Source organism: Martes martes (assembly GCF_963455335.1).
Source record: "Martes martes genome assembly, chromosome: 4".
NCBI lineage: Eukaryota > Metazoa > Chordata > Mammalia > Carnivora > Mustelidae > Martes > Martes martes.
In genome coordinates, this window is record NC_137891.1 from 172,099,680 (window position 1) to 172,127,661 (window position 27,982).

At 55.7% G+C, this 27,982-nt stretch overlaps 1 protein-coding gene across 1 annotated transcript; it reads left to right on the forward strand.

Annotated features, from left to right (window-relative positions):
• Positions 1-756: 756 nt before the first annotated feature.
• On the forward strand, positions 757-27,676 carry CRYBG2 (crystallin beta-gamma domain containing 2; the record flags this gene model as incomplete). Its single annotated transcript, XM_080800710.1, has 22 exons — positions 757-872; positions 2,950-3,019; positions 4,563-5,254; positions 9,727-12,361; positions 12,809-12,856; positions 12,964-13,076; positions 13,240-13,369; positions 15,278-15,417; positions 16,217-16,343; positions 16,587-16,622; positions 16,968-17,104; positions 17,264-17,390; positions 17,681-17,820; positions 17,918-18,044; positions 18,262-18,294; positions 18,385-18,497; positions 22,711-22,840; positions 24,190-24,329; positions 24,693-24,816; positions 25,845-26,003; positions 27,216-27,375; positions 27,471-27,676. The coding sequence occupies 22 exons, from the start codon at positions 757-759 to the stop codon at positions 27,557-27,559; spliced, it is 5,586 nt and encodes a 1,861-aa protein (XP_080656836.1). The 3' UTR covers positions 27,560-27,676.
• Positions 27,677-27,982: the final 306 nt, after the last annotated feature.

Here is a 27,982-nt window from a genome sequence, read left to right on the forward strand (position 1 = left end):
GAAACACAAGGAGGTCAGCGTCCATTCATAACCGTTCCAGCAAGGGGCTCCGTTCACGCCCCCGTGGGTATGAGAGCTGCTTCCCCGCTGGGGACTGAGCGATCTTCACGCTCAGTCTTACGCCCTCTAGGTGCGCGCGAGAGAACATTCAGGAGCCCACGGCATCCATGCAACCGCAGGCTCTGCTTCGGCCTCCTCCGCCCAGTAATTGAGGTCACGGTGTAAAGCCCACCCGGTCACCCCTTTGGCCCTGTGCCATAGGCCAACCACTAGGGCAAGGCCCCACCCACTCGACAAGACCTTGCCCCCTCTGATCTTGACCCCGCCCCTGCGTTCTAGCCCCTCCTCCTCGGGGGGAGAGAGACCCCCGGTTCAGCGCCGCCTCGCGGCCCCAGCTGGCCCGAGGTTCCTCCTTCCCGCCCACCTTATGCAAGGCCACGGTGGGGGCCGCCGGCACCCGGTGTGGCCCCTGGAGCCTCCCGAGGCCTAAAGAAGTAGCGCAGTCCATGCGGAGAGCACGGCAAGAGTGGGGCTCAGGCGGTGCGACCCCTGCAGAACGCACCCCATGTCCTGGGGCAAGGGCAGCCTCGGGATCAGTCCGCCGCCCGAACGGACTGCGGGCGGGGCCGCTGTTTGTTCAAGGGGGCGGGCCGGAGAAGGTGTTTCTCTGCGGAGGAGCGGAGAGGAGCGGATCCGGGTGGCCCCCGTGGCCCCGGAGCGCTGTGGTGCCCGGGAGCACAGGGCCTTGCCCTTGCCATGGCCGAGCCGCACGCGGGGCTGGGGGCGCGCCTGGCCCGCGGCTTGGCCAGGCTAGGGCTGCGGAGGGAGCGCCGGGGGAAGCGGACCCCGGAGGAGGCCAGAGCCCGGGATAGGTGAGGGGGATGGAGGAGGAGGTCTGCAGGGGCACCCCTGGGCTCTAGGGGTGTGTGCGTGCGTGTGTGTGTGTTAGAGGGTAGTGAATGTTCAAATAAGCGTGTATGAGTGTCTGAGAGCATAAAAATACACGTGACAGTGTACTACGATTTTGGATATATGACTGTGAATATGGTTTTTAGAAACAACCTGCGCTCTTTTGAAACTTTAAAACAACTTTTGCAATTCCTGAAGTCAGGCGGCGGCGGGGGGATGACTTCCCCTCCGGAGACAGTTTAAAGGCAAACGTAGGCGCCCCCCCCCCCCCCCCCCGCCGCCGCTGTGGACTTTGTCACATCCCAGGCCAGCTTCCCTCTCGTCTTCATTCCCTTTGTCATGAGCGTGACAGGCCCCTGAGGTGCCGCAGGCCGCGCTGCTTTTGCCCTCAGATGGGACGATTTCCCCTGTCGCCCCAGACTGTAGTAACAATAAACCTTTATTTGTCATTTGCTTCGTGCCTTACCTGGATTATCTCATTTAATCCTCACAGCAGCGCTATGAGGCAAGTGTAGTTCGTGTGATTCAGAGGTGGAAATGGAGGTTCGGAGAGGTGAAGTCACCCGCCCAGTCACACAGCTGGGAGGAGGTGGGGCTAGGTTATGAGCTTAAGCAGTCTGACTCCAGAGCCCATATCCTGCAGCACTGGGCTGCTCTGTTGCCCGGAGAGATTCCAGGACTGCGAGCTGGCGGTGGGGGGCGGGGCAGAGCTCCGTCCTAACCCTAGCTGCCGCTGGCCTGGTCCCCTTGAACATATTTCCTCTCTCTGAGTCCATTGCTGGGAGCCACGGTCGGAGTGGAAGGAAAAAGGCTCCGCGTGGCAAAACTGAACGGCTTGGAGGGGGACAGTGAAGAGGACCCCAGTGGCTCTCAGGCCCCGTATCGGAAAAGAGCATGGAATGTGCTCGCACGGAATGTGCTCGCAGGCACTGGGGTGTTGTGTCTCTAGGTAGTTACCAGGCAATTTGTTCTGATCTTATCATGACACGGCTGTCTTTAGCAGCTCTGGGAGGGGTGGGGTACCTGAGCACCAGGCGCAGACGGAGAGGAGGGGTTTGTGCTGTTCTCTCACCCCAAAGAGAAAGGGGGAGGGGAGGGCCTAGCCACCCTGGAAAGCCTGGAAGCCTGGGTGCCCCAGGGGGTACCCACACCCTGCCACTCACTGCCCTGCCCACCCCAGCAGGGAGACACGCCCTCTCCCATTACCTGGTCTGGCAAGAACCTGCCCTATAGGGCCCAGATGGCATGGCCCCTCCCTTTCCGTACTTGAAAGGAGGCAGGGTTGGCCTGCTGGTGAGTCAGGGGTTGGGAGGACAGGGGAGGGACTGCGCATGCTCAGGGGCCAGGCTGATGATACAGCCCATGTGTGTGCCTTTGGACGCGGTTCTCACCAGATGTGGGAATGGGTCTCCAGCACTAAGGAACAGGCCTCTCTGATCCCTGCTGATTGCCCGGGATTGGGGGCGGGGTGCACGGGGGAGACGGTCAAGGCACTTCCCCATCTTGCCCCCATTAGTGCCATGATGTCCAACCAGCCTTTGGAATGGGATGGTCCTAGTGTCCTAACTCCAAGGCTCACCGGCTGTGTGACTCCAGGCAAGTCACTTCATCTTTCTGGGCCTCAGTTTCCTCATCTGAAAAATAGGGGCATAATATCCACCTTCTAGGATTATCGTGAGGCTCAAAGGAGATCACGTGAGCACCATATCTAAGGCTAAGCCTGGCCCCCAGAGGGCCTCAGTGCATGGCAAGCTTTTGAACTATGGAGACGCTGTCCTTTTTCTATATTCTGATTCTACTATAGACCTAGTCCCCATTCGTGTCCCAAGCTCATCTGTCTCTTCCTCTCATTTGGGGAGTAGACAGCTGGGGGGGGGGAGCAGAGGGGAGGCTGCTGTGTAGACCTTGCCCCACTCCTAAGGTTTTAGAAGCTCAGCCTGCCTATGTGCCCTGAGAAAAGTAGGGGAGAGCCCCAGGGTCCAGCGTGAGCATGGGAGGGGGGAAGGCTACTTCACTGCCTTTCCTGTGCTTCCTTCCTAGGCCCTGGGGTGGCCGGAGCTGCCCTGACCTGGCCCAGGACCTGGGCAGCACCAGCAATGTCAGCCTCAAGGTAAGAGAGAATCCCAAGAGGTGGGAAGGGAGTGGGGTCAGAAGCTCTGGGAGGGGCCGGGCTGGCCCTGAAAACCCTGACGTACAAGTCAGGCACCTGGAGTTCTCTAATCCTCCCTCTGCCACTGATGCACTGTGTGACCCTGTGCAGATCACTCCCCACATCAATTTCTCTATCTGCAAAATGGGGACAATAATGCCGCTCAGAGATGTGAGAAAGAAAGTCACAGATGTAGAACATCCAGCAAGGGGCCTAGTTGTTCTGGAAGCCTGAGCTTCCTAGTGCTCAGGCCCTCGGGGAAGCCTGGAGGGCCAGTACCTGTACTCAGGAGCCCTCTTTCTACACTCCCTCCTTTAGCTTGACCTTGTCTCCTCTCTGGCCTCTTTTCCCCAATTCCTAGCATGCAACCCTAGGGGCGAAGCTGGGCTGGTGGTTTAACCTTCTGGGCACAGTTCCCCATCTTCAGTGGACCTGAGACATGGCTCGAGCAGTGACAGGGTGTCCTCTCTTTGGAAGAGCAGAAGGCCTCCTCGAGGTGGCTCAGCAGCCGTGTGTCTGTGGTCTAGAATACCATTCGTAATCACTCACATTTAATTGAGTACTCATTAGGTGCTGGTTACTCTGCATGGCTTATCTCATTCAGTCTTCACAGCACTCCCAGGAAGCAGGTACTGTTATTATCATACCCATTTTACACACAGAGAAACTGAGATTGTGGCTAGGAAGTAGCCGAGCTGTGATTTGAGCCTGGATTGCCTGGCTCCAGGCCCCCACATTAGGTCCCGGTGCCCTCCTGTCTCTTGAGGTATTTAGCCCCTGGGGAGTAAGAGGCTGTACCTATTTCTCAGATGGATAAATTGAGGTATTTGGGATCAAGGGCCCCTGCAGAGAAGACTTTTGGCCCCAGACTTGGCTCCTCTGTTGCCAAGTACACAAGCCTACTCCTGAGAATTCGTGGTTTGGGGAGCAGCGTCCATATGGGCCCGGGATCACTGGCCCTCTCCCCTCCCTCCCACAGCCAGGCAGTAGTAGATGGAAGTTAGGTTTGTCTCACTTTCGGGGGAACCCTCTTCCCTGATTCCCTCATGGCCCAGGTACATCTCTATGCCCAGGTACCTCTCCCCAGGTGTGCTTGGCAATCTCAGGCCGTGAGGGTCCTGGGGGCGGGGGAGGCAGCTACAAGCTCTCTGGAAGTTTGCAGGGGGCCGAGGCCCTAGACCCTCATACCGGGCACATCCACGCAGCCTCTGATCCCCAGAGAAGCTGCTGCTAAAGGACCAGAGGCCTGTGGATGCTTGGGAAAGTGGCGGTTGGCCTGAGAGTGGGGCCGTCACTGAGTGACTTTGGTCAAGTCAGTGTCCTCTCTGGGCCTCACTTCCCTCATATGCAGAACGGGAGGGCATGAGTGAAATACTGAGCGGCTTCCCAGAGCTCTAACCTTTTGTCCAGTTCTCATGCCAAGGAGGACCGTCCAGGGTGTTGAGGGCTGCTGGGAGGGTAAGGAGAAGTGCTGTCACCAGTCGCCTGCCTCTGCTTTCCCTAGGCCCAATCCCACAGCTGCTCAGAATGGGACCTTCGGACAGGGAGCCTTGGTTCCTGGCTTTGGAGGAGACGACACAGCTCAGGGGAGCCCCATCAACCCCTCGGGCGCCTGCAGAGGCCAGCCGTGGGCAGTGCCTCTGACCTGGCCAACTGCGCCTCTGTGGGACTGGAGAGCCCTTCATGCCCGGCGCCAGCTCCCAGATGTGTGGAGCAAGGGACCCCGGGCTGCACTTGTCTGCAACCTCCGTGCCCTGCCCCAGGGGTTCCTGTGAGGCCCGAGCCACCCGGCAACCTGGGAAAACTGCTGCCCCGCCCAGCACCCTTCCCCACGGCAGAGGGGGCAAAGGGCGAGCCTGTCACACCGGGGCCAGTCCTGCCCGATCCAGCCCAGACCCTACACGAGTGTCCCTCTGCCAGGAGGACCCGCTACCACATCACTATCACCCTCCAGGGCCACAGGCGGGCACCTGGGGAGGAGGGTGGAGAGCCTAAACCTGCCCAACCAGCTCTCCACCCCTGCGGCCCTGAGGAATCCAGGGGCTGGCAGGAGCCTCCCCAGGGGCCCCGCCCCATCACGGGGTGCCTGACAGACCAGCCCCAGGAGCCCCGGCTGAGAGCCCCACCGCATCAGGAGGTCACAGCCCAGCAGCAGGAGCGCCAGGCCCGCTGGACGCCCGGCTCCCCACACAGACGGTGAGTAGACGTCAGGTCCCACATGGGGCGACCTATGGGAGGGGAAACTGGCCTGGCTGCCCACTCTTGGGTCTCTGCCTGGTGTCTGGGCTTTTCCAAACCAAGGCCCATTCATTTGGCTCCCCGAGCACAAGCTAACTCTGCCATCTTCTGCCCACTCAGCTCTGCCCTCCTCTCCCTCCCCTCACCCACAGGCTACATCGGGGGAACTGTGCGGCTCTTCCCTGTCCACCGGAGGAGAGGGAGAGCTTGTCATGGAGGGGTTGGGGGAGAGTGACCCTCTCCTCAGCGATACCCACCACAGACCCAGCCTAGGAATAGGTGCCCAGCCAAAGTGCTGGGTGTCCTAGGACCAGCAGCTTAACCTCTCTGGGCCTTGAGTTGTTGAGTAGATTTGGTAGCTGGAGGTGAGGAAGGAGGAGGTGGTCACAGGATGTGCTTTGAACTCCAGGGAGCTGGGCCGCCCAAATAGCAGGGATGCTTGTCATTAACGCCGTAGTCGCAGCGATAATGACCCCACCTGGCTCTGGGGTGGCGACCTTGGGAAAAGGCACGAGGTTCCCAATCCTTGGTGTTTATTTGTGTTGAAATGACTCCCCTGGATCTGCCTCATAGGCCCAAAGGGGGAAGGATGGGTCCCCTAAAACTCACTGAGGAGGAGTGATGTCTCTAGGGTCACCAGGAAGGGGCACTGGGGCTCAAATAGGGCTCTGAAAAGTTCCTAATGATGATGGTGGTGGCTGTTATTTAGGGCTTGTTTTTTTTATTTTTTAAGATTTTATTTATTTATTTGGCAGAGAGAGAGGAGAGCACAAGCAGGGGGAGTGGCAGGCAGAGGGAGAAGGAGAAGCAGGCTCCCTGCTGAGTAGGGACACCCCCCCATGAAATACAGGACTCGATCCCAGGACCCTGGGATCACGACTGGAGTCAAAGGCAGACACTGAATTGACTGAGCCACCCGGATGCCCCATGGCTTGTTTTCTAAGCATAATTCTTATTTTAAAAATTTTACTGTTTTAAAGGATTTATTTATTATATATATATAGAGAGAGAGCACATTCTAGCACAGGAGGGAGGGGGAGAGGCTGAAGGAGAGAGAGACTCTAGCACAGGAGGGAGTGGGAGAGGCTGAAGGAGAGAGAGACTCTCAAGCAGAATTCCTACTGGGCGCAGAGCTTGAGCCCATGACCCTGAGATCATGGCTTGAGTCAAAACCAAGAGTCAGACGCTTAACCGACTATACCACCCAGGTGCCCCGTAAGCATAATTCTTTTAAATCCTCAGAAAGCCCCATAAAGCAGGACTAATCTTATTGACTGCCCTCACCGCAATAGGGAAACTAAGGCTCAGGGAAATCACATCACTTGCCCAAAGTCAAGTAGAAAGTGAAGGGGTCAGAACTTGAACCTGGGTGCCTGTGCTCTAACCACTGCTTCCTCCTGCCTCTCCCAGAGGACTTGCTGGCCCTGTGCCGTCCATGCAGGGTTGAGTGGTTGCTGTACAGGGTTTTCAGTGACCCCATGGAAGTGGGTTTGGCAGCATCAGAAGCGCCCAGGCCCCTGAGCAGGAGTCAGGGTACCTTGTCCTGTGGTAAGGGAGGGGGAGAGGTGGGACCCTGGGTGGCCCAGAGAGGCCCGCTTGGGTGCCCCAGCTGGGAGAGAAGGGCTTCGGAGAGAGGGAAGGTGGGAGGAGGAGGCAAGTCTTGGAGAGGAGAAGGAAGAAGCAGCAGATTTAGCCGAGGGGACTGGGGCTCTCCCTGCCACTCCCTGGCTATTTTGGGACCAGGTAGCTAATGACAGACTCTGGTTGGAGGCTAGGGGCTCACTTAGAGAAGCAGGAAGCCGACCTCCAGGGATACCATCCTTCTGTGTTCCCTTTCTGCGGGGAAGCATCCCCTGGGTCAGGACTGGCAGATGTTGGGGTGGGGGCAGGGAGGTGGGTGCACCTCCCTGGGAGAGACTGTGGGACACAGTCGGGGCTGCATGCGAGGCTGTGTAAGACGTATATGCATTCATGTGTGGCTGTGTTCGAGTGCAGGCAGATTTCCCGAGCAGGGAGGAGGGCTGTGGGTTGACTGTGTGTGTTGTGAACGTGGGCATGTGTCACTGTGTGTGTGTATTTCTGTGTGTGTGTGTGTGTGTGTGTGTGTGATGCATGTGTCCACTGTGTCTCTGAGTGTGTGTAACGCTGTGTGTCTGACAGTGTCTGTCTGTGTAAGTGTGTAGGTCTGGTTTTGTGCCCGTGTGACCCGGTGGGTCTGTGCTGGTGTCTGTCTGGGTGTCGGTGTGTGTCTGTGTGACGCAGCATGCGTTTGTGGGCCTGTGGACTAGTTTGGCCTAGTTTGGGGGTGACTCACAGGTAAGCGGGGAGAACCCAGGACTTGTTCGGTTAGACTAGGCTCTTTCCCACACTCCCCCCGCCCCCTCCTCAGCCTCTCCCTTTCCCGGCCCCACACACCTTCTTTGGAAGTCATAGTCAGCCTGCCAACAGATCCATTTCTGGTCTGGGGCCCTGAAGAAGAGAGGGCTCTAGGGCTGAGGGCTTCTGCTAGCCTTGGAGGCATCCTGGGCCATGGGGGTGTGTTGTGTCTTCAGAGCAAGGATGAAAGGGGGCAGCTATGGGCAGGCAGATTCCAGCACAGTTGGAAGAACACTCTAGCAGTCATGACTGTCCAGGGATAGGACAGGTCAGCTGTCAGATGGTGACCTCTGTATCCCCAGAAGTGTGCAAGCAGAAGCCAATGACCACATGTTTATGGAATGAGTGACTGTCCGGGGTGTTGTTCAGGGGCTGGGCTGGCTTGAGAAAGGCGTGGAATTTTGATTGCTGGGAGGTCATTTACAGTATCTGATCTGATGACCAATGGCTTCCTTTGAAGGTGTTCTCTTGTTGCTTTGCCAAAACCAATGTGGTTCTTGTTTTTATGTCCGGTTCTTTGGACCACGGACTCCTAGAACACCGCCTTTGGGTGAACCAAACCAGGGCCCAGCACATCACCTAACACAACTAGCCCTGAATGAATGAATGAATGAATGAAGCAATCGATGACTTAGAACCCAGGCTCGGCTACTTAATAGCTTCAGGGGCAGGGAATCTCAGGGAATCCTGGTTATTATTGCAGAAGTAAAGAGGAAACTCAGTGGGGGGCTCAGTGAGAAGGTGGGAGTCCCAACAAGAAGGCCATGGTTCTGTTGGAAGAAAAGGGGCTCCTTAGTGAGGATGGGAGGGGTTCGTGGCCTCGGGCAAAGGGCCCTGATCTAGGGCCTCAGGTGTCTGGCTGTGCCCTGCTCTCAGGAATTCTGGTCTGGGGAAAGGTCTGGGGAAAGGTCAGCTCCCTCCCTTCCCCAATATGCCACTCAGACCCTATCATAGCTCCCAAGGTTCCTGGAGTCAAGTCAGGCTTCCCTGGGCCTCAGCCCCTTTCATCTCTGTTCCTCATAAAACCTGAGTCATTGCTAGGGCCATAGAGCAGGATCAAAGTTCTGGGTTCCACTGACTTCTCAGGAGAGAAGAAGATAGAGATGGGGGAGGGAAGTTGGGGGCAGGGGTGCATTTCTGGTCTTAGCTTCCCTTATAATGGCCTGGGGGCTGCCTCTTTGGTCCTTGGGATCTGAGAATAGGATTGTCCTGGTCAGCACAGCCTGGAAGTGGGAGTGGGGGCTGGGTGGTCCCTCCAGGACTACTGTGGCCCCCTTTAAAAGTAAATCTCTAAACCACAGAGCTTGGTTCACCAGATACTTACATTAGGGAGTTTAGTATGGTGGTCAAGTGCTTAGGGTTGGGGTTCAAGTCTTGCCTCTGCCACTGTGTGTTTCTGGGTAAGTTTCTTAACCTCTCTGAGCCTTCTTTGTCCTCATCTGCAAAATGGGAATGTTTGTTTATAATTGATTCTTTGAGGTATCAAATGCATGGGATTCTTTTGAAGATTCAGAAGGACAATGAGTATTAAGCAGTTAGCAAGGTGCCTGGCCCATGAAGCTTGAAGGGGAGAAGTGGCTGGCCCAAGGTCATCCAGTTAGTAAATGATAGGGTCAGGGGAAACTTAGCTTTGCCGGAGGCCATAGCCTATCTTTCCTTTCCTCCTTTTATCATGGCCAGGAACAGGGTCAGAGCAGTTGCCTGGTTTTCTAGTTTTTGGCTTCCGGAGGACTAGACCCAGGGCTCCTTGGGCAGAGTCACAACCCCACCCATATGCTTTTTTGCTCTCTCCCTTCTCTCTCCTTCCAGGCTCAGGCCTCAGCTTCACCCCTTGAAGGACCCTGGCATTGGGGATCATCTGAAAGTGGGTAGATGGTGGGAAAGCTGGGAGTATCACGCCCATTTTACAGATGAAGAAAGAAAGGTCCAAAAAGTCCAATGGGTTGCCTGGGGTGACCAAGCCTGAGCTTGGCAGGGGTTATTATTCTGTACTGCTGAGAGCCAACCTCATCACCCCCTGACCCTGTCTCTCTTCTTCCCGGCACCATCTGCAGGGAGCTGGAGCACAGTGAGCCAAGGACACCTCAAGACAGGTCGCCGGGGCCCAACATGGAGGAGGCAGGTGGGCCCCTGGCTCAGGCTGAGACTCCCGTGGTGAGCACCACGCTGACATGGCGGCGGCCGCCCCTTGCCCACGAAGAAATGAGACACCGTTTTCACAAGGTGTCCCTGGTGTCGGGGGCTCAGACTGAAGCCCCCCGGGAGGAGGTGTTTGAGCACAGCCACTGTCGAGAGGAAGTCAATGGCTTTGTGACACGGGAAGAAATGACTATAAATTACCAGGGACCCCGGGATGGGGCCGGCTCCAAGAGCTGTCAGAGCCACGGGCCCATCTTTTCCAAGAAGTACACACTACTCCCCAAGGAGAAAAGGCGAGTGGGAAGGCTGAAGGAGGCTATAGACCAAGGTGATGGCAGCCCCACCGAGCCCAGGACTGAACCAACACACCTGGGAGCCATGGCCAGGAATGAGATTTTGGTGCCCCTGCCTGGGCCCCGTGAGCCAAGCCCCCACCCAGGTGTAAGTCTCATCAGCGGGAGCCCCCGGAGCCTCGAAGAACGTCGGGTGACACGCACCGTGCAGACCACCATGGTGGTGGGAGGGCACATGGAACGACGGGTGAACAGCTCTGTGACCGCGGGGCCGGTGCTGTCGAGCGAGGCCCTGCCGAGGGGCCGCAAAGTTGTTCGCACCATGCGGGCAGTGGTGGTGAGCCCCGAGGCCGAGGGCTCACCCAGCCTCAGCCAAGCCCGGGAGCTGCTAAGTAGCCTTGTGCCTGCTGAGCGTAGCCCCCCCGCCAGCCGACTTCCCAGGCCCACGGCTGTTGTGCCAAGGAGTCCGGGTCTGGGCAGCGCAGGGGGCACAGGCTTAGGGCAGCTGCCTGAGACAGGGACGGCACAGCCAAAGGACAAAGCTGCTCTGGTCCCTGTGGGCATCCCGGAGGATGTCCACCCACCTTGGAACCAGGATGTCCCTGCAGCTCGCCCAGACCAAGACCAGAGCAGAGCCCCTGATGCCAGAGCCCACGAGGTCCCAAGGGATCAGGGAGCCTCCAGCCTCCCTCAGCCCCCTCTCCAGATTTCCCAGGGCCATGCACTGTCACCTTCCTTTCCCAGACGCCAGACCCCTACCCCCTCCCTGGACCTAGTCTGCCCCTCGGAGCAGCCTGTGGTGCCCACTCACCCCAGGACCCAGCTCACTGTCAACCCCAGGGGACCCCAGGCACTACCCTCTGTGAAAAGGGAAGGGCTCACGGATTCCTCTGCTGCCCCCATCCTGCCCAAGGTGAAGAGCGAGGTGGTGGTTACAGTCCCTGGACAGCCTCTTGCTCCATCCTCTACAAGAAGGAAGGCTGTCCCCAGCTCAGGAGGGCTTTCTGCTCCCTCCTCCCCACCGAATAAGTTTGCTGAAGACTCTAAAAATGTCCCTGTCTTCTCCCTTACCCAGGAAGAGGTAGCGCAGGGCCCTGGGGTCCATGCCGACCCATCCCTCACCCAGAAAGAGGTTGTGCGGGGTCCTGGTGCTCCTGCTGCCTCACCCCCCAAGCCCACCCAGGTTGTCCAGGCCCCAGAAGGCAGCCCTAGCACCCAAAAAGAGGCTGTCCACGGTACTAAAAGCAGCCTTGCTGCTTCTCTCAGCAAGGACGAGGCTGTTCGAGGCTTGACTGCTTCCTCTATCCCATCCCGCCAAAAGGATGAGGTTGTTGAGGGCTCTGAAGTGAGTCCCATCTCATCTACCACCCAGAAAGAGGTTGTCCAGGATCCCAGTGCTTCTGCTACCCCATTTTCCACCCAGAAGGTGATTGTCCAGGATGCTGTTCTCCCTGCCCCCTCGTCAGGGGGTGAGGTGTCCCCCAGCCCCGGAGCCCCTCCTGCCCTGGTGGTGATAGTAGCAGAGGCCAGCCCGGAGTCCCGGCTTGTTCCTGACTCTACCGAGGGCAAGATCGTCCCAGAGACATCCCTGGAGGAGGAGGTGGCCCTGGCTGCCGACCTAGAGATTTTCCTGGATACACTGCGGAGCATGGAGCCCCCTGAGATCCTCCGCACTCATCGGCTGCCACGAGCCCCCCGCTCCTCCTACCTGGCCATGTACGCTACGCTGCCCGCCATCGAGGAGGACCAGCCCGGACCGTGGGTGCTGGGACCCAGCCGCCAGGAAGTGCCCACACTAGAAGGGAAAGAGGAGGAGGAGGAAGAGGAGGAAGAGGAGGAGGAAGAACCAGAGAATCCCTACCTGAGCGATGACGAGAAGCTCCAGCGCAGGCAGGAGAAAGCTGGGCCCAGCCCCTCCTGGGACTGTCGCCCTGCAAGGCCCCCCCAGGTCTCTCGTTCTCCTCTGGAGATGATGAAGAAACATGTGGCAGATGCCAAGGGCACCCCCTCAGTGCTGGGGCCAGACTGGCAAGCAGGGAGCAGGCCCACTTCCCGTCTCGGAGGTAGCCTTCTCTTCGGTGGGCTGGTGGCTGCCCCCCAGGAGGGCCCCGCCTCAGAACCACTGGGTACAAAACTATCCGCCCTGCCACCCCACGGGACGCCGGGACTCAGGAAAGTGCCAGGACAGCTGCCCCTGCTCTGCAGCGAAAGGCCACCGTCGGAGAAGCCTGCTTGTGCCCTGCCTACAGAGGGGTGGGTGAGTGAGGCCTTGGATGAGCAAGGTGGTGGTGGGGGGGGGTGGCGCCTGGCCTCACCTGGGGCAGGGTTTGAATGGTATCAGGACCGGGACACTGGGAAGAGTCTTGAGAAGCCAGAGCCTTGAGTCTGATGTCTAGTTTAATATGATCTTATACAAGTCACATCTTTCTGGGCCTCAGTTTCCCTATTCACACAGCAGAAGGCTTGCGCTGTGGAGCTCAAAGGGCTTGGTGGCTCTGATCTCTTGGAAGCTGGGGGAAAGGAGTGATAGGCACCCACACCCCTGGGGTGGGGTGATGCGCTCCCTGGAGGTTGGTGACATCCTCTGTGGGCCAGTGGAGTGGAGGCCAGTAGGGAACATGTGGGATCCTTGGAATGACAGATTATGGGGAGGCAGTAAGGAGGCCACACCATAAGACTTTTTTATCACCTCCCTCCATGCCAGAGCCCAGCATTAAAGACCCCGGGCAAGCTGAATGTCAGGCCTGGAAAGGTAAGGGGGGAACACCATGGGGGGGGTAGGGGGGAGAGGCTGTGGGGGGCAGCAGGAGGCGGGGACCTGGGGATGGGGCCTGAGGAGCCCCTCTGTGTCCTCTCCAGATGATCCTCTTCTCAGAGCCTGGCTGCCAAGGCAGCCGCAGGGAGGTCTGGGAAGACATTGCCGACACCTCCGTCTGGGCCCACGTGGCCTCCGTAAGGGTAGTTCGAGGCTGGTGAGTGCGGACTGCCAGGGCGAGGCAGGGGGCCGCTTGTGGACCTGGGGGATGCCAGGGCGGTGAGATGTGCCTGGGCCAACCTGGCTGAAACCCCTTCAGCCACCCTGCTTTGTGGCTACATCCTCTCCCTGCCGGTGACTCTGGGTCTCTGTGCCCACAGCTGGGTGCTCTATGAAGAGCCCGAGTTCCAGGGCCGGAAGCTGGTCGTGGCTGAAGGAATGGTGGATTTAGGAGCCCCGGAGTCCGGGTGGAGCACCCAAGGCATCGGTTCCCTGAGGCGGGTTGTCCAGGTGAGTGGCTGGGAGTGGATACCAGGTACTGCCCCGTCTTCCCCAGGCCCCAGCCCTTGAGGACGGGGACAGCCTCAGGTGCCTGGAGTTGGAATGGCCGGGAGAGCTCACATGGTTGAGGAGCCTGAAGGGAGCTCACTATGGACTCACCTGTAGCGTCCTGACCTCAGAGCCCCACCTGGGGAAGAAAGGAGTTCTGGGGTGCTCGACCTGCCTTGGGGAGGCAGGGGGTAGACAGAGGCCAAGCCCCAGCTTGGGAGAGCAGCCTGGGGAGACTGGAGCTGGCTTGGAGAAGGGTCTGGTGAGAGCAACAGAAATGGATGGGAGTGGCTGCGGGGGCCAGCCCACCTGCCCTGGGCCCGGGATCTCAGGCCCAAGGTCAGACCTGGGGTGCCACGGATGTTTGTTCATTTGCTCACAGATGCTGGTTAATGTCTGCTGTGTACCAGGCACAGTGCCAGGCAGCGGGTGGGCGGGGGAGACCTGCTCTCTGCCCTGCCGGACTCATGGTCAAGCTAGGGTATGAGGGTGGGACCTGAGGCAGGAAAGCCATATAATCAGATTAGGGATTTATAAACATCCCTCTGGCTGTGGGGAGGAGAAATCTGGGACTCAGGAAGACCAAGCAGGGCTGTGATTTCCAGGTGAGGGGCACCTCTGAATTTGGAGGGAGAAATGCGTGGTTTGAACAGGCCCAGTCAATATTATAGTTCCATTATCTCTAAAGTGGGGGAAAAAAACAATACAGTTTTTGTAACACAAATGTACAGACTATGGAAATTAAGCTTGACAAAACTGTCTTGGCCAGTAGGGAGACACAGAAGAGAAAGCCCAACCCTAAAAGCAGGGCCTATCACACCTTTTTTTTTTTTTTTTTTTAAATTAAAGCATGAGCACCTCCAAGACAGAGCTGTTGCAATCCTCCCAGTAAGAGGGCGAGAGCGGACGAGTCTTAACCAGGGCAGTGGCCCAGCTATGCAAAGGAGGGGATGGTTTTGAAAGCCTCTCCAGAAACACACAAATGTTTGTGGACGATTTATTGTGAGCTTCTCACAATAAACGCATCTTCATGTAGGAGGTAACGAGGTAGAAGAGAAAAAAACGAGAGCTTTGAAGTCGGGCGGACCTGGTTTCATTTTATTAATTCAGCGTGGACGGGGCTCCTCGTGTGTGCCAGGCACGTGGGAGGGGTTGGTTGCAACAGTGAACACACACTCCATGGGTCTGTTCTTTGCTCTGCTACGTCCGGGCTGTGTGCCCTCAGGCAGGCCGCCCAACTGCACGGATCCTCACTTTCCTAGCCTGTGAGTGAAGTAAGAGCGCCCGCTGGGAGGGCCGGCTGAGAAGGAGTAGGACATGCCCTTTCCATGGTCCCTTGCCCTCAGCAGATGCTTCATAAGCGTTTGTGCGTTTGCTGAGGGAGCGAGGGAATGAAATGGTCTTAGCGGGAAAGAAACACCCAGAATGCAGAGAGCATCCGCTGCTGCCTGGGATAAGATGCAGGTAGAAGCCAGTCTGGACTAGAGCAGGAATGGTTTACAAAGGAAGAGTCCAGGTTAGACCTCAGGAGACAGCTGTCCATCCTCCTTCTCTCTGGGTTGGATTTTCAGGCTACCCAGAGGCAAGGCGAATGGCATGGCACTTGGCAGGCTCCCGCTGGGAACTTTGGTCACAGGTACCAAAGGTCCAGCACCAAAGAGAGGGCTTTGGTCTCTGGCTTGTCTGGCCAACCTTGCAGAGAACACCCCAGTCACCCTCTTGGCTTCTGTGAAGATGGCCACAGAGGTCTCCCAGAAGCGCCCTGGGACCCTGGCTGGACAGGCTTGGGGAAGCTGTTAGGGACAGGGTGGGGGGTCGTCTCTGAGGGGGGCTGTTTACACACCCTTTTCCACCTCTCTCCTTCTGTAGGACTACGTTACCCCAGAGATCATCTTGTACTCTGAGGAGGGTCTCCAGGGGGAGCAAGTGAAGCTAACGGATGCCTTGGAGGACTCCCAGGGCCCGGACAGGCCCCTGCAGGTGGTGTCTGCCGCTGTCTCTGCAGGACTGTGAGTCTGGGCAATTCTGGAATCCCTTCCTTTAACATTCATTGTGCTAGGTGCTGGGGACACAGAGCTGATAGGACACAACTCCTTCCCTCGAGCAGTACTTAGTCTACTTGGAGGGGACAGGCAAGTGAGAAGGTGGTGGTGATCAGAATCCTGGGATGGGGGAGCACAGAAAAGCACCAAATCAGCCTGAAGTCAGAGAAGCCTTCCTGGAGGAAGAGACACCTCAGCTGGGATGAGTGGGCCGTAGGAGAATCTCAGCATGAGAGCAGGGCAGGAGGGACTGCCCTTGTTTTGTTCACCACTGTCTCCCTGATGCCTGAAGCAGGGGCTGGCATGGGATAGATGCCCGTAAATATTTGTTAATTGTGTGGGGAAGAGTATATCTAGCAGAAGGAACAGCACCGGCAAAGGCCCAGAGGCGAGAGAACTAAGCCTCGGAAGTTCAGTCTGGCCCAAGAAAGCAAAAGGTGAGGAGATGTGAGGAGTCGGGAAGGGAGACAGATCAAAGGGCCTCTGTGCAGCTGGACTATATTGTGGGGCTAATAGGGAACTACTAGGGGTCCCTAAGCAGATATGTGTGCAGGAAAGAACTCTCCACCTGTGTGAAATTAGCACCAGGCCAGAGGAAGGGGGCGGATGACTGCAAGAGATTATGGAGGTCTGAATTGTCCTCCCGCATCGTCTTGATGGGGTCCTCTTTCCCTAAACCTTCTTCTCCCCTCTCAACCTTTCTGCCATCACCAATCTGTGTCTTTGGGTATCTGGGGTACAGCTGCCTCTCTACCTCTCCCCCCAGGTGGCTGCTCTACCCCAAGCCCTACTTTGAAGACACTCCCTGCATCCTGGAGCCTGGAGAGTACCCCACCTCAGAGGCCTGGGGTGCCTCGGACCCTACGGTGGGCTCCTTAAAGCCCATGAGACTGGTAAGGGGCAAGTGGTCACAAGTTACCTTGCCCTGCAGGTTGTGGGGAAGAGGCAGGGCCTGGGGGGCTCCTGCTGAGAATGGGATCGATGAGAGGGGGAATTAGCCCAACAGCTGGGGCAGAGGGAAGACAGGGGGTTGGCCATTTTTAGGGATCTCAGGACCAAGTAAATCCTGGGTTGCCCATCCTCTGTCTTCTTCCTCTACCTCTGGGCTGGTGTCTCAGCTCTGTCTCCTCTTGCAGGGCTGCCCAAATGTGGAGAAGCCAGGGGAGCCCAAGGTAAGAGTCTGGGCCGCAGGGTCGAAGAGGGCCTTTGGGTGGGGTGTGTGGGATATGCGTGTGGCTATCACAGCCTGGACCAGAAGACAGGGGAGGAGAGTGCGGGGGAACGGAAGCTGGGTTTGGGAGGGTGCAATCCTATGGGCTCACTGGGAACTGGTTTTTGATGTAAGGAGCAGGTTAGAGGTCACAGAAAAGAAACAGGAGTTACCTAAGAGAATGGAGCTCAGTGAGAGTGGGAGGACTTAGCTCTGGGCTAACTAAGGCAGGGCCTCCCTGGCTGGCTGGGTGTGTTTCAGTCCAGATGGCTCCCCAGCACCCTCACACCACCCCGCTTTCCCCCAGGTCGTGGTTTACGAGGCCACAGGCTTTCAGGGCCGGAGCTGGGAAGTGAGCAGAGACATCTACAACCTTCAGCAGCCAGAGGACAGCCAGAGCCCCCACCTGGCCTCTGTGGGGTCCCTGCGGGTTCTTGGGGGCTGGTGAGGACTCAGAACCTTTCCTCCTACTTCATCCTCCCCTCTGGCCGCTACAGTGGGGGCTGGGGAATGGCGCCGGCTGCGTAGGGGAGGGGGGCAGCTGTCTTACACAGCCATGGGCCTTCCATGACCAAGTTTGTTTGTCCCTCCGCCTTCCCCCAGCTGGGTGGGCTACCAGAAGGCAGGCTTCCGGGGCCACCAGTACCTGCTGGAGGAGGGGGAATATGCTGATTGGTCACACTGGGGAGGCTATGACGAGGCGCTGACCTCCCTGCGGGTCATCCGGACGGTAAGCAAGAACAATTGGGCCATCCCTCTGCCTGTGGCCACAGCCAGATGCCCCCCACCCTCGCCCCCAGTACAGTCTGTTGAAGGAAGAGTTTGTGCCATCTCTCCCAGTTCTCCAGAGCGCCTGGAAGTCTTCCCTGAGGTCTAGCCTCTTGCCTTTCTGCTGTTTTTTCCCAAGCCATACTGATCGCCTCACTCCAAAATCCCCTGGTGGGCTGCGTCCCCGGGGTCTGGGCACTTCAGGGGGTTTCCGTGGTGGGCAGGAGAGACCTGACTATCCCTGGGGCCCAGGACTTTGGGGACCCGGCCGTGGTGCTGTTTGAGGCCATGGACTTCGAGGGGCGTGGAGTGGAGGTGAGAGAGGCATTGCCGGACGTGGAGCTGGCGCGACACGGCCCCCACACGCAGGCCATCCACGTGCTCAGCGGCGTGTGAGTGACCCGGGCTCCGGGAGTGAGGCGGGCCAGGAGCGGTTCCCGCGGAGGGGCTGGCCCCGCCCCACTGACCCATGCCCCGCCCTCCCTGCAGGTGGGTGGCCTATCAGAAGGTGGGCTTCTCCGGGGAGCAGTACGTGCTGGAGAAGGGCGTGTACCGCAACTGCGATGACTGGGGCGCCGGCAACAGCGCCCTTGCCTCGCTGCAGCCGGTCCTGCAGGTGAGCGCCAGCCGCGGGGGGGGGGGGGGGGGGGGCGGGGCCCTGGGTCCTGGGCGGAGCCCACCGCTGGGGGATGGGGCTGGAAGGGGCGGGCTCGGAGCGCGGGGCGGGGCCTCTGGAACGGGGGAGCTACCGGAGAGCTGTGAAAAGGGTCGGGAAACTGAGGCTACAGGCTGGTACCCTCCCTAAGTCTCGAAACTTTGGGCCCTCCCTTTAGGTCGGCGAGCACAATCTGCACTTTGTCTTGAAGGTAAGGAGCTGGTGGGGGGGCCCGTCTCCTCTTCCCCATTCTTTCTGTCTATCGCCCTCCATTCTCAGCTCTTCGTGTCTCTGCCTGCAGATTCAGCTTTTCTCAGGCCCCGACTTCCTGGGCGACCACATCTCCTTCGAGGATGACCAGGCCTCCCTGCCCGCCTCCTTCCAGGCCCAGTCCTGCCGAGTCCACGGGGGCAGGTGAGGACATGGGGAGAGGGTAGAAGTGGAGCGCACTTGCCCAGAGCACTTAACTCAGTTTGGAAATCCAGGCTGCAGGAAGGTCTTTCTTTGAAATGATTTTTCCAACTCGAGATTAGCTATTCTGTCCCGAATCATTCGATTTTTTTTTTTAAGATTTTATTTATTTATTTGACAGACAGAGATCACAAGTAGGCAGAGAGGCAGGCAGAGAGAGAGGAGAAAGGAGGCTCTCCACGGAGCAGAGAGCCCGATGCCGGGCTCGATCCCAGGACCCTGGGATCATGACCCGAGCCGAAGGCAGAGGCTTTAACCCACTGAGCCACCCAGGCGCCCCCGGAATCATTCAATCTTAAAGCAAAATAAAGTTTTAATGGAAAACATAAAACTTGTAGATAGTATAAGATAAAGAACCCCAATCTTGTTTCATCTATCTCTCTGCCCACCCACCCTTTTTTTTTGGTAGAACATTTAAAATCCCCAACCCAACGTAAAATTGCACAGGCAAATACTTAAATATATATCTCTAATAAGAAAGGACCTTCCCCGGGGAGCCTGGGTAGCTCAGTGGGTTAAAGCCTCTGTCTTCAGCTCAGGTCAGGATCCCAGAGTCCTGGGATCCAGCCCCACATCAGGCTTTCTGCTCAGCAGGGAGACTGCTTCCTTCCCCCTCCCCCTACCCCTGCCTACTTGTGATCCATGTCTGTCAAATAAATAAATAAATAAATAAATAAATAAAATCTTAAAAAAAAAAAGGACCCGACCCAACCCACATAGCCACAATTTATTATCACATCTAATAAAATTAACAGTAGTTTGTTAATATTACCTAATAACCAGTCCATGTTCAGATTTCTCCTACTGTCTTAAAAAAATGCCTTTGTGAAATTGTTTTTTTTTTCTCAGGATCCAAACAAGGTCCACACACTGCTTTTGGTCAATTCGATCTTTAATTTATAGTGGTTCTGCTCCTTTCTTTTTGTTTTATACCATTTATTTGTTTAAAGAAACCCAATAGGGGGTGCCTGGTTGACTCGGTTGGTTAAGCCACAGACTCTTGGTTTTGGCTCACGTCATAATCTCAGGGTGGTGAGAGAGAGAGCCCCGCGAGCCCAGTATCTGGTTCCATGCTGGGGATGGAGACTGCTTGTCTCTCTTCTCCTTCCGCATCCCCCCTTTTCTTAAAAAAAAAAAAAAAAAAAAAAGAAAAGAAAGAAAGAAAAGAAAAGAAAACCAATAATTTTCCCTGTAAGTTTCCCTTCTTCTGAATTTGGCTTATTGCTTCCTTCTGGTGTTTTTTTTCCCTTTGTGTCCCATATTTCCTGTAAACTGGTAGGCCTGGAGGCTTGATGAGAGTAAGGGTGTTTTGTTCCATTGACAAGAAGACTATATAGGTGGTACCCTGTACTTCTTACTGCATTATGTCAGGCACATGCCTGGTTGTCCCACTTTTAACGATATCAAGATCTCTACATTGGGGGCACCTGGGTGGCTCAGTGGGTTAGGCCTCTGCCTTCGGCTCAGGTCATGATCTCAGGGTTCTGGGATTGAGCCCTGCATCAGGCTCTCTGCTCAGCGGGGAGCCTGCTTCCTCTCTCTCTCTCTCTCCGCCTGCCTCTCTGCCTACTTGTGATCTCTCTTCTCTGTCAAAATAAATAAAATCTTTAAAAAAAAAATCTCTACATTGTAAGATTTGCCATGTTAAAAAAAAATAAGATTTGCCATTTATCTCTCATCTAATGGTTTTAGTATCCACTGATGATAATTGCCTAGACTCACTGTTTCTTTAGAGGTTACAAAATGATGATTTTAAGATTTTTGGTATTCCTTCTACATGTGTTAGCTGGAATACATCTATAAAGAGCTTTCCCTTTTCAACTATTTGTTTACCCAAAATAGTTCATACAAAAAAGGCAGTTTGATCCTTTGTCAAGGATCAATTTCTCTTGACCAATTTTCATAATAATTTCTGGATTGGTGCCCTAGCAAACTCCAGAGCTGACTAGAGAAATATATTTTTTAAAGTATTGTTAGGAACTCATGGATTTATTTGTAATTGAAATGCCTCCATCCACTGGAGTTACTAATTCTTGTGTGCCCTAATCATTCTGTCTTTGGCAGTTGGGAGCCCCTTCAAATTGTCTGCTTTTGATATGACTCCAGCAGTTTTTTTTATAACTTCCTTGTTTTCCTGGTACAATAAGATGCTCCAGGATCATTTTGTACATTTCTGCCTTAAACTTGAAATCAGTTATCTACCAAGGGATTCCAATTCCAATGGTATTTATATGGAACCCGAATGTTTCAAAACTATAATACTAATATTACTACTAACAGTGAAAAGCATTGAATGCTGTTTGAGGTTTCTCTGTGGTTCTTTTTGTCCTCAGGACATTCACCAACATCCCACTTCAAAATATCATTGTTAAGACATTTGAAATAATACTTCTCATGTGTGTGGTTATGCCACCAACCATAGTGGTATATGCCCAGGTTCATTAATTTAACTTAATTTATTTAAATTTTTGGAATACTTTACATTTTTACTTAATTTTTTTTTTAAGATATGTTTTATTTTTTTGACAGAGAGAGAAAGAGAGAGAGAGGTCACAAGTAGGCAGAGAGGGAGGGGGAAGCTGGCTCCCTGCTGAGCAGAGAGCCTGATGTGGGGCTCGATCCCAGGACCCTGGGATCATGACCTGAGCCGAAGGCAGAAGCTTTAACCCACTGAGCCACCCAGGTGCCCCACTTAATTGTTTTTTAATTAAATAAAAGAATTACAGTGTCCCTGTCTTAGCTTGGGTGCTACAACAAAATATCATATTCTGGAAGACTTAAATAACGGGAATTTATTTTCTCACAGTTCTGGAGACTAGGAAGTCGGAGGTCAAGGTGCAGGCCCATTCTCAGCTCCCTGGGGAGGGCTCACTTACTAGTTAGCAAAGAGCTAATTTGTTCCTGTGTTTCCATGTGGTGGAGAGAGTACTCCTGTGTCTCCTGTGTCTTCTCTCCTTTTTTTTTTTTTTAAAGATTTTATTTATTTATTTGACAGATGAAGATCACAAGTAGGCAGAGAGGCAGACAGAGGGAGAAGGGGAAGCAGGCTCCCCACTGAGCAGAGAACCCGATGCAGGGCCCAATCCCAGAACCCTGAGACCATGACCTGAGCTGAAGGCAGAGGCCTAACCTACTGAGCCACCCAGGTGCCCCTTCCCCATTTTCTTACACAAAAAGATGTAGGTTCCAACCTGGCGAATATACTAGAGACCATGGAATTGTACAGTTGAAAGAACGAATTTTATGCTATGCGGATTCTATCACAGTTTTTCAGAAGGGAAGCATGCTACAGACACTGTTCTGCCCTTGTTTGTTTTCCCTTAACAGTGTGGAGATCTCTTTATATCCCTTTAAGAATTCTTCCTCATTCCTTTTTACTGCTATGTTATTATACTCTACATTCTTAGCCGGTTTTTGTTTTGTTTTATTTTTTGGTGGGCTTTTTCGGGGTGCAGAATGGCAGTTTATTAAGGCATGGGGACAGGACCCGTGGGCAGAGAAAGCTGCTGATCTACATTCTTAGTTTAATTGACTGTCCCCTCTTGATGGGCCTGTGGGCTGCCTCCCCACGGCCACGGCCAACAGCGCTGCACGAAGAATTTTGTGCACGTGCCATCTCAGGTTTTTAAAGGTTTCAAGATTCCAAGAAATAGGATTGCTGAGTGACTGTACGTAGAGCTTTGCTTCGTGTTGCCTGATTTTCCTCCCTAGGGGCTGTACGATTTTATCCAGTCATTTCTGATGTCTTTTTTTTTTTTAAGGTTATTTATTTATTTATTTGACAGACAGAGATCACAAGTAGGCAGAGCAGCAGGCAGAGAGAGAGGGAGAAGCAGTCTCCCCGCTGAGCAGAGAGCCCGATGTGAGGCTCGATCCCAGGACCCTGAGATCATGACCTGGGCCGAAGGCAGAGGCTTAACCCACTGAGCCACCCAGGCGACCTATCATTTCTGAAGTCTTGACTTCAGTCTCTTGCTGCAGGGCCTGCAGGGCCTTGCAAGGCCTCCACTCTTGGCCTCTCACGGGCTTGGGGGCGTGGGGGTCATAATCGAGTCTGCCTCCACTCTGCTGCATGTCAGAGGGTTTGGCAGGCCAAGTACAGGATGGGCCAAGCTCAGATACCTACTCACATCCCCCTGCTCTTCCCCTTCCCCAGCTGGATCCTGTTTGATGAGAAGAACTTCGAGGGTGACCAGCACATTCTCTCCGAGGGCGAGTTCCCCACTCTCACGGCCATGGGCTGCCTAGCTTCCACAGTCCTGGGCTCTCTCCAGAAGGTACCCCTGGTGAGTTACCGTGTCTGGGTCCAGGCAACCCCTGAGGCAGCGGGTGCTGCTGGGGGCGCGATGGGTCCTGGGGATCTTCTCACTTTGGGCGAGGCTGCTGGAGCTTGGAGCCAGTCTTCGTCAGAACCGCCCAGGTTCCCCTGAGCCCATGGCTTCAAAGGCCGTTCCCCTCACTAGAGATTTATGGAGGGCCCACCGTGACAGGTCCTGGGGACGCTAAAATGAATCAGACCCAACCTTGCCTTCATGGAACCCATGGCCATACTGACATAAAGATGACATTGCAGAGTGGTGTGTCTAGATATAGAGGTGGTGTGGGGACAGGAGGGAGCAGCACTTGGGTGGGCTGGGGGCCTGGCCCGGAGCACGGACTGGGGGTTCTGTGCAGGGAGGGGGATTCTGTGCAGGGAGGCGGAAGGAGAGCTGGCTCTGCTGTGTGGGGAGGGCAGGCGGGCAGGGACGAGGCAGTAGGGCTGCTGCTCCTGTAAGCGGGAGCAAATGATGATGTCATAGACCAGGGAGGAGATGGAGAGAAGTTGCCCATCCACAGTAGAGGAACAGGAGTCTGGAGAACAAGGTGGGCGGGCCATGGCAGCACCGTGGACAGCTGACTGAGGAGCACAGACCGGCTCCAGGCGGTGTTTAACAGGCTTCCCAGGCACTAAAAGGCATTTAACACCTTGAGGGTCGTTACTGCCATTATCTCCCTTCTCCAGATGTGCAGCTGAGGCACAGAGAGGTTATGCGACTTGCTCCAGGCCACAAAGGTGGTAACAGGCAGAGCCGAGTTCTCCCAGAGGCAGCCCAGCTGCTGAGTCCAAGCTCTGCAAATATACACCGGGCTCTGAAGGCAGACAGATGTGGTTCTGAAGCTCAGCTCTAGGGACTTGAGCAAGGGGTTTAATCTTTCCAGACTCAGTTTCCCTTCTGTTAAGCAGGGATGGTAATACTAGCACCTACCTTAGAGGAATGTCGAAAAGTTGTAAAGAGATCAGGTAAAGCACATAGCGCAGAATCTGGCCAGTGGTTAAGCCCTGAACACGTGAGGACCGCTGTAATTACTGCTGTCATTACTGTTCTTAGAAGTGCTGTTCACTGGCACTGGGATGAGATTTGAGGGGGCAGCGGGGGTTCCAGTCTGGCACCTGCTGCATCTGAGGATCTGAGGGACACCCCGCTGCCAGTGTCCAGGAGTCCAGGGCCCTGTGGGGCGGAACTCAGGAGGGAAGAGGGCCTGAAATGCGGATCTGGGAATTGGAGTATCTGGAACTGGGGGCCAAGGCAGGGGCCGGGGCTCTCTCGGCCTCAGCCCTTCTCCATGCCCCCACCACCCCCCCCCCCGACCCCAGCACTTTTCAGAGCCCTCCATTTTCCTGTATGGACTGGAGTGCTTCGAGGGGAAGGAGATCGAGCTGGACAGGGAGGTGCGCAGCCTACAAGCCGAGGGCTTCAACAACCACGTGCTGTCCGTGCGGATCAGGGGGGGCGTGTGAGTGTGTTGAGAGGGACCCAAGGGTAGGGGCTGCCGGGGAGTGAGGGCTGGGTTCCTGGCCTCTTGTCCCTTCCCATTTCCCTTCCACTCCCTGTCCCACAAGCCAGGAGGGAGGGAGTGGGGCAGTGGGAGGAGGGCCTTGAACCCCCCAGCCTGGATCCTCTAGGACCCTCCTTTGTCCTGCAAACCCCAGATCTACTTCCCAGCACCCCCTCCCCACACTTGGGACCCTAATACCAGGCAGAGGAGTCTCAGTGTGAGAGAAAAGGAGGTGGAGAATGTTCTGACATCTGTGCCTCCTCCTCTGTCTGTCTGTCTGTCTGTCTTCCTCTCTGTATCTCCGGCACCTGTGGGGCCCAGCTGGGTGCTGTGTGAGCACAGTGACTTCCGGGGCCGCCAGTGGTTGGTGGGCAGCTGCGAGATCACCAACTGGCTGACGTACAGCGGGACGCAGAGGGTGGGCTCCCTCTACCCCATCAGGCAGGTGGGTAGCGCGTCGGCTCGCGCGTTCCTGTGCCGCTCTGTCAGGCCGTGCACTTCCCATGTTGCCCAAACTCAGCACTGGGGTACTTTTGTCACAATTTTGCCACATTGTTGTGCCTCTTGAACCATTATCTACTCAGTATTTTTTTTCTAAACTGACTCACTTTTTGTTTTCACTTTATCCTTCTCCTAAGGAGTGTTATCCATAAAATCATGGGTGTGATGTGTGTGTGTGTGTGTGTAGGATTTTTCTTTCATTGGCATTATAATAAATACATTACCGTTAAATTTTTAGCAATACGTTTATCCACTTAGGACTAAAAATCTCAGGTGCAGAGATTGCTTACAAACAAACAAAAAAATCTTAGGAAAGAAATAAAATGGGGATGACACATGTGATGGAGTTGTCTTAAGGACTGAAAATAAATAATGTTTGCAAAGCCCTTAGAAGGGTACTCGTGTGGGTAAGCATTCAGTACCCATTAGGTGCAGTTCTTCCTACTGTTAGTGCCGTCACCACAATTCAGGACCCCTGGCTGATCTGTGGCAGAGCCCGGTCTGACACCTGACAACCAGGTGTCCGCCCCACCATGATTCTTCAGCGCAGTGTGTGTGTGCATGTCCATGTGCCTACCTGCGTCTGTCCTGTTAGCAAACATGGGGCGTGGAGTCGGCTGGGGGGGGGGGGTGGGCTGTGTGTGCATGGCTGCGTGTGTCCGTGTGTTTGTGGCTGCTGCAAACCTCTGCCCAACCATGTGGACCTGGGGCGTCTCTGCCAATGTGCCCCCGTGCACGTGGCCGCAGGTGTCTGTGGTCACGGGTGTGCACCATGGCCACCCCCATGATACCCGTGTGTGAGAGAAGAAGGGACTTAGAAGCAGGGCCAAGGAAGGGGTCCGGCAGGGAGGAAGGACTAGAGGGCTGCGGATCCTTGCGGCTCCCCAGCTGAGGGTGTCAGGGGCCCAGCTGGGAGCAGCCCTGCTGCGGGGGGGGGGACCTCTCACTCTCAGCTCCTCTGCCTCCCCCCAGCGCCGGGTTTATTTTCGCCTCTGGAATGCCGCCCTGAGGGGATTCCTGGCAGTGCCAGACCACGTGGAGGACATGAAGGCAGGCCGTGTGGTGGTCTCCGAGCCCCAAGCGGGAGGCAGCTGCGTCTGGTACTACGAGGATGGGCTACTGAAGAACCAGGTACCGGCTGAGGGTCTGGGAAGGGGACCCCAGAGCCCCAGTCCCTCGAAGGCTCCTTGTGTGGGGAAGTCCCAGCCAGTGGGGACCTGCCCTGGGGCCAGAGAGACAGAGAAAGACACACACACCTGCCAAGACCCTGGGGAGGGGGAGACGGCAGGCTCCCCTCCCCTGGGCGGTTTGGGCTCTTCTCTGGGCCTCAGTTCCCCATCAGCAAAACGAGAGTGTGGAACCAGACACTTCTAAGGGAACTCCCAGCTCTGATATCCTGGGACAGAACTTGGATCCTATTAATAAGGATAGATTCGCTCCACAAACATTTCCCGAGCACCTACTATGGGCCGGGGGCCCGGTATAGAAATGACTCCTGCCTTCCAGAGCTGACATCATAGTGGGGAGAGACTGAAACCATTTAAATGAGTAAAACATCTCCATACATTGGGGGGCAAGAGGTGCACTAGGGGAAAAAGAAATGAAAGGGGATAGGAAGTGGCTGTAGCTCTGACAAGAGAGGGCCTTGCTAAGAAAGCAGCACTGAGGGAGGCAGCCGTGTAGGTGTCCGCAGGAAGCGCTCTCCTGGCAGAGGAAACAGCAGCCGCAAGGCCCTGAGGTGGGAACCCGCCTTGCAACAGGACCAGCCAGCTCACATCATGGGCTGGAGTGGAGGGAGGGAGGGAAGTAGCAAGAGAGGAGGTCAGAAAGGTTATAGGAGGTCAGAAAGGTTATAGTGGGTCTTTGTAGGCCACTGAAGGAGTTACGCCTTTTATTTGAAACGAGAGAGAACCTGTGGCAGGTGCTGTGGTAAGCCCTTCACACGAATGCCTTGGACAAACCTCAGAGGGCACTATGAGGCAGGTCTTGCCATACTCTCCATTTTAGAGCTGAGGAAACTCGAGCACAGAGAAGTTAAGTAACAGGCCGAAAGTCACACAGGCAATAGTAGGTGAAAGCTTGTCTAATGCCAAGTCTTATGCTTTGGGAGTCAGTCATGAGAGGCTTCCTGGAGGAGCCATTTTTCCAGACCTTTTACGGTTTTTCACATTGAATGCTTGCAACAGCCGGCACGCAGAGAGTCCCATCCCCAGGGAACCCAGTGCGCAGAAGGATTAAGAGATTGACCCAGGGTCACAGTCCGTGAGAGCCAGGATTCAAAGCCGGGTGGGTGCTAAGGGTGTCGGGTTTGGCGGAGTCACTGATGACTTCCTGGGGCCTCAGGTGGCCCCAACCATGAGCCTGCAGGTGATCGGGCCTCCCAGCACGGGCTCCAAGGCGGTGCTGTGGGCTGAGAGCCGCCTTCCCCGCCAGACGTGGAGCATCAGCGAATCGGGCCACATCTGCAGCCAGATGTTTGAAGGCCGGATCCTAGATGTGAAGGGTAAGGGGGCCGGTATGTGGGAGATGGCACCTGAGGGGGGCTGCGGTCACTGGGGTCCAAAGAAGCATCTCTCGATATCTCCCTCCTTCCGCCAGGTGGCCGGGGCTACGACCGGGACCACGCGGTGCTGTGGGAGCTGGCCGAGGACCGGGCGTCCCAGATCTGGACCGTTCATGTGCTCTGACCGCCCCCTGTTCCCCAGCCCTGGAGGCTTTCCATGGGATGAAATGTTTTTTGTAGGTTTTTGTTGTTGTTGTTGTTGTAACATAAGCTGTTTTCTAATATGCTCCCAGGTATCTTCATCTTTGTGCACCTTGATATTTGGGGCTGGGGTGAGGATTTGTTCACCTGCCTCCTTTCCCACGTGTGTGCCCTACTTCTTTCCTCCCAGCTCTGGTCCCATGGCTCAGGTGTAAGGCCTCCCTCGGCCACCAGAGGGAGCCCTGGGCCCAGACGAACTGTGAGTGTGTTTTTGCCGTCACCCTAAACCTGACCTCAGAGATCTCACAGGCTGCTGGAGGGTTGCAACAGGGAAGGTGATACACTCAGCAACAGGATAAGAAGGGAAGTAGAGGGGTGCACAGGGGAGGAACCGGAACCATTTAAG